The sequence below is a fragment of the Salvia hispanica genome, chromosome 4 (assembly GCF_023119035.1).
Source record: "Salvia hispanica cultivar TCC Black 2014 chromosome 4, UniMelb_Shisp_WGS_1.0, whole genome shotgun sequence".
Classification (NCBI taxonomy): Eukaryota; Viridiplantae; Streptophyta; class Magnoliopsida; order Lamiales; family Lamiaceae; genus Salvia; species Salvia hispanica.
This window is the reverse complement of record NC_062968.1, coordinates 39,026,411-39,032,028: the sequence shown is the minus strand read 5'-3', so window position 1 is coordinate 39,032,028 and position 5,618 is coordinate 39,026,411. Positions and strand designations below refer to the sequence as shown.

At 34.0% G+C, this 5,618-nt stretch overlaps 1 protein-coding gene across 1 annotated transcript; it reads left to right on the top strand.

Moving 5' to 3' along the window:
- The first annotated feature begins 3,297 nt into the window (after positions 1-3,297).
- LOC125222074 (lactosylceramide 4-alpha-galactosyltransferase-like) lies at positions 3,298-4,798 on the top strand. The gene has a single exon (XM_048124497.1). The coding sequence runs from the start codon at positions 3,461-3,463 to the stop codon at positions 4,631-4,633; it is 1,173 nt and encodes a 390-aa protein (XP_047980454.1). The 5' UTR covers positions 3,298-3,460; the 3' UTR covers positions 4,634-4,798.
- The last annotated feature ends 820 nt before the right edge of the window (positions 4,799-5,618 follow it).

The window sequence follows — 5,618 nt, the reverse complement described above, 5'->3', positions numbered from 1 at the left end:
GAGATGCAAAGAGAATCCTAGGTATGAATATCATTAGAAACAGAAGGAAGAAGACTCTTTGGCTATCTCAGGCAGATTATGTAGGTGTTAAAGAGGTTCAACATGAGTAATGTGAAGCCTACTGTTACACCAATTGCTCAGCATTTCAAGCTTTCAAAGAATCAAGCTCCAAGAAGTATTCAAGAAGCTAAGGAAGTGGAGAATATTCCCCATGCTAATATTATTGGTAGCTTGATGTATGCTATGATCTGTACTCAGCCAGACATCTCTCATGCTGTGAGTATAACTAGCAGATATATGTCTGCATTTGGAAAAGAACACTGGAGTGCGTTGAAGTGGGTGCTCAGACATCTTAAGGGAGCAGACAACTATGGTATTCTATATAAAGGCTGTGATGAGTCAAGGGAGGAAGCAATTCAAGGTTACTGTGATGCAAACTATGCTACTAACCTTGACAACAAAAAGTCCCAGACATGCTATGTCTTTACCATATTTGGGTCAGCCATTAGTTGGAAGTCAGCTCTCCAAAGTGTTGTGGCTCTATCTACTCAAGAGTGTGAGTACATAGCACTAACCTCAGCTGGAAAGAAAGTTTCTGGATCAAAGGAATTTTAGCTGAGTTTGAGGTAATTCAAAAGGCAGTGACCGTGCACTGTGATAGCAGTAGTGCATTGTGTCTTGCTCGGCATCAAGTATTCCATGAGCGGAGCAAGCACATTGATGTGCGGCTACACTTCATCAGGGATGAGGTGGAGAAGGAAAATGTAAAGGTTGTGAAGATTAGCACTCTGCAAACCTTGCTGATATGCTAACAAAGGCTCTTCCTAAGGAGAAGTTTGAGCTTTGTAAGAAGCTAATCAGTGTTTGCGACCATGGCTGAGCTACATCTGCAAGGTGGAGAATTGTAGAAGTGTGTGCATTGTGTAGCCCAGCCCAATATCCAGTTAGGCCCAAGATGAGAATCAAGAAGCTAGTTCAAATATCTTGAACTAGCCGTTGGAGCAAGAGAGAGTTAGTTAGAGATTCTGATTCTGTTTTTCTTCCTTTTCTCTTTTCTTGATTGTAGCCGAGAAATGGCAGTTAGTAGAGGGTGAATATATAGTGTAATCTCCATACTTTTCTTCAATAAGATTTACACAATTTCCCTTCAGATTTCTCTCATATACACAAACCATCCTTCTCGGTTTTCTATAGTTGATCATCAATCAAGATTCATAACAATATTGTTATTACACTACCTTGAAATTTACTTCACATTTGACACTTTTGATTACTAAAATCAGAATTTATAGAAAATATGCAACGTTTGGCATTGTGTCAAAATCAGAATTTATAGAAAATATGCAACTTTTGGCATTGTTCTTGACTTTTAGTGTTCCATTAAATCATCTAAAGCCTTTGATTAATTTTTCATGAATTTTTTCATATAACGGAATGTGATTATAATACAGCCATATAAAAATATAGGAACATTTTATGGGAAAACCTAGCAATTGATATGAGATAAGATTATATTACATGAAATAATTGTATTCAGTATTAGTATAACTTTTGTGCTACTATTATTCTTCACTTCACTTTGTTTTTTCGTTTCTTTATTTTGAGTTTTAAATCATTAGAAAACATAAAATAAAGAAAATTAAATAGATAGAACGAAATCTTAGATTTATTTAATATGGAGTATTAGAATATTTTTCAAAACATTTTTAATTTTTTCCTTTTTCAAAATATTTTCACTACCATCACTTAAAAACAAAAAAATCTTCTCACTTCCAAAACCTTTTTCATGTTATCTTCTCCCAATTATTACAAGAGCAATACAGCCATTTATGTTTAAAAATTTCATTAAAATAATTATAATTACATTTTCTTATTATTCTCAAAATTTTCATTCTAGATAAGAGTTTTTATTTACATTATTCTCGCTTTTACTTTATTATATATCCACTTTAACAATTTATAACGATTATTTTAAAACGAGTGCAAAAAAAAATGACTCGACTTAGTTGCAACAAATAAAATACTCCATCCGTCCCGCTTAAGATGACACGTTTTCCTTTTTAGTTTGTCCCAACTAAGATGACACATTTCCTTTTTTGGTAACTTTCTCTCTCCAATTAATACACTCAACCACTTTTTCTCACTCCTATTAAAATATTCATCTTTCTTTATCTCTCTACTTTAATACTTACACCCACCTTCTCTCTCTTCAATTAAACACTTTAACCAATAACTCCTAAAATGCTGTGCCAGCTAAGCAATGTGTCATCTTAGCCGGGACGGAGGGAGTACTACATTAATGTTTATAATTTATTCTAGAACAAGCTAGAGCTTAGTAATCAATTTGATACACATTAATACATCATATTTAATATCAAGATACAATTTATGATTGAGTTGTGAGATTATTTTAGTTATATGGGGTAAGCTATGACTAATTATCTCATGATTATTCATCTGGGATTGAATTGTGGGGTTGAATCTCACGAACCAAACACACTATAAATTTAATCTAATCTAGGATACAATATTGCACACCGAACACCTTATAATACTAATATTGAAAATTTGTTGCCTCGTAGGCGTTATACTATTATGTCTCCAGTATTAGAAAAGTGTTTGAAATTCGAAAAGCAAACGGTTAGTAAAATGATATTAAATGTGATGATTGGTATTTATAAAAAAAAGATAAATGCAAACGTTTTAAAAAAAAAATGGATGAATTGAATGAATGAATGAATCGCCCTAATACACGAACCAGCAAGAGTGCATTTAGAGGGTGTAAAACTTTATGAAATTTACGACTATACCATATATATTGTGGATTTACAAAATTTGATTGCAGCGTTTACATTTGATTCTTTGTAATAATTTTAGTTTTGTGTGTGTCTAGGTAAATATTGTTTGTATAGCCAATCAATTAATAACTTTATAAATAAATAAAAAGTTAGTAAACCTCACATAACTTAATTAATAACAAGACTAATACTAACATGTGGAGCCGTGGAGGCTTATAATATTATGTTTAATATAGAAATCGCTGTTTCGGTGACGAATTCTACATTATAATTTCTGACATTATAACTAAAAAATCCAAAAAAATTTCAAGTGTCCCACACCCAGTTATTTATATACTACTCCATAAGCCAGAGAAAAGTCTCGATTGGCCATCCAAACAACTGTGTTTTTTTTTTTATGGAGAGTCTCCATCATCTCAAAGTCTAAGTCTCCCTTGATCAATTCTAACCCCAAATTCACTTCTTAAACATGCATTCAAACCCCCAACACACAATAAAAATCTAATCTTTTTCTTGTAAGTAATAATTAATATTCCTCAGCCGCCATGAAACCTATATTCTTCTTGATCAATTCACTCTAAAATCATTTCACTTTTCCACAAATCACCAAAACCAATTCTCTCTCCCTCTCCCTCTCCCTCTCACTTTTAGTAATTAAAACCATGATCGATTCTTCAAGATTTTCATACATGAAATTCAACTTATTCTCCACCATCACTCTCGCATCCATAATCCTAATCATAATCTTCTCCGACACCATCTTCTCGAGCGCTCCAATCCACCAAAACTCCTTTGAGAATGTTCCTAATCTGCTGCAAACGCATCAAGCCGCAGCAGGAGTGCTCAAAATCACAGAAGCAGATTCCACGCCCAAGATTCTCACTTGGCCTAATCAGATGAGAATCTTCTCGGAATCTGATCCGACAAGAAGATTCCATTCAAGAGTTACAGAATTCTTCCGCACAAATCACTGCAAAGTTCAAGCATTCATGACGTGGATCTCCCCTCTTGGTTCGTACGGAAAAAGAGAGTTTTTGGGGCTGGAAACCTTGTTCCAAACAAACCCCTCCATTTGTCTGATCATCCTGTCCGAAACCATGGATTCGGATCACGGTCTCAAGATTCTCGAGCCCTTGCTCGAACGTGGTTTTCACGTTCGAGCAATGGCTCCGGACTTGTGGGATTTGATCAAGGACACCCCTGCTGAGATTTGGTTCAATGACATAAAGAAAGGGATCAAGAATCCTGGTGAGATTCCCCTCCCACAGAATCTATCTAATTTGATTAGGCTTGCAGTTTTGTACAAGTATGGAGGCATCTATTTGGACACAGATTTCATAATCTTGAAGAATTTGGAAGGTTTAAGGAATTCAATTGGTGCACAGAGTGTTGACCTGTTTGGGAATTGGACAAGGTTGAATAATGCAATTCTTGTATTTGATAGAAATCATCCAATTCTTTATAAATTCTTGGAGGAATTTGCTTCAACTTTTGATGGGAATGTATGGGGTCATAATGGTCCATATTTGGTCTCAAGAGTGGTTGAGAAATTGGCTAAAACAGATGAGTTAGATCATAACGTCACAATCTTGCCTCCCGTTGCCTTCTACCCCGTCTCGTGGGGGAAGGTGGCCGGGTTTTTCGCGAGGCCTAGTGGCAGAGTGGGTGAGAGATGGGTCAGGGCGAAGATCCGGCAATTAACCAGGTCAACTTATGGGGTGCACTTGTGGAATAGCCAGAGTAGTGGTGTAGAGATTGAAGAAGGGAGCATTATTGAGAGATTGATTTCTGATCATTGTGTTGTATGCAGCAAGCCTACATTTTGGACTTCATGAAGAGCCAAATCTAGCTACTACATTAGTTTCCATGGCAACCAAATGTGAAGAATTCTGATTAATATTTATGGGTATAATCCAATCTTTTTTTAGTACATTTTTGTAAATTTCTAAGCTAATTTGTTTTCCAGCAGTATATATAATAGAAATCTTGTCTCTTTTCTATTCTAGTTTGCTTGGATATGCATGTTTAATGTTTTTTTATAAATATTCACAAAAGCTATATATCGGTGTTAAAAATATTAGCCCTGCATAAAGTATTCATCATTAAAACTCCCCTGTGAAGCAACTGACTCAAAAGCAACACCAATTTTCTTATTAGTATTTTCTTATGCATGATTATCAATTTCCCATGTCTTACTTTGTAACTTTGTCGGAATGTTCTAAGATTACCACATCTATAATCCTTATTCAATTTAATTTAAATTAATTTTTAATAAAACATTTATTTGTTTCTTATTTGCATAGATAATTCCGATCTACTAGTCATTTATATTTTCACCAGTTACTAGTGTACTTAACTTAATTTGAATGCATAAAGAATTACATAGATTATTAAATATTTGAAATTTATAAATGGAAATTAAAAGTTTATGTAATATTTTTGGACGGATATATTATAGTTGGATCAGCCTTTTGACGTTCCTAATTGGAGATAATAAACAAGGAAAACATCGATATTTACTACTATGACTCATATGAATATGCGTTATATTGGAAAACAATTATTATGTCATTGTCCCAAGATTGATTACAACATTGATAATGAGATGGCCTTACTATAAATAAAAGATTACTGTGATTTGCCTAATTTAAGGAAAATACTTGCGCTTACCAATTCAATCAAGGAATTTTCTTGTAAGCTTCGCATTTTCCATTTCTTTCTTTAACGTTCACATACCAAAGAAGAAAATATTGTTAGAGATTTAGTTATACGTCCAACTTAAATTTCAAAAATCTGAGTCAATACTTGATTTTTTTCTTT

Coding starts and splice junctions, on each gene's coding strand:
- LOC125222074 (XM_048124497.1), top strand. CDS start 3,461: ATGATCGATTCTTCAAGATTTTCATACATGAAATTCAACTTATTCTCC.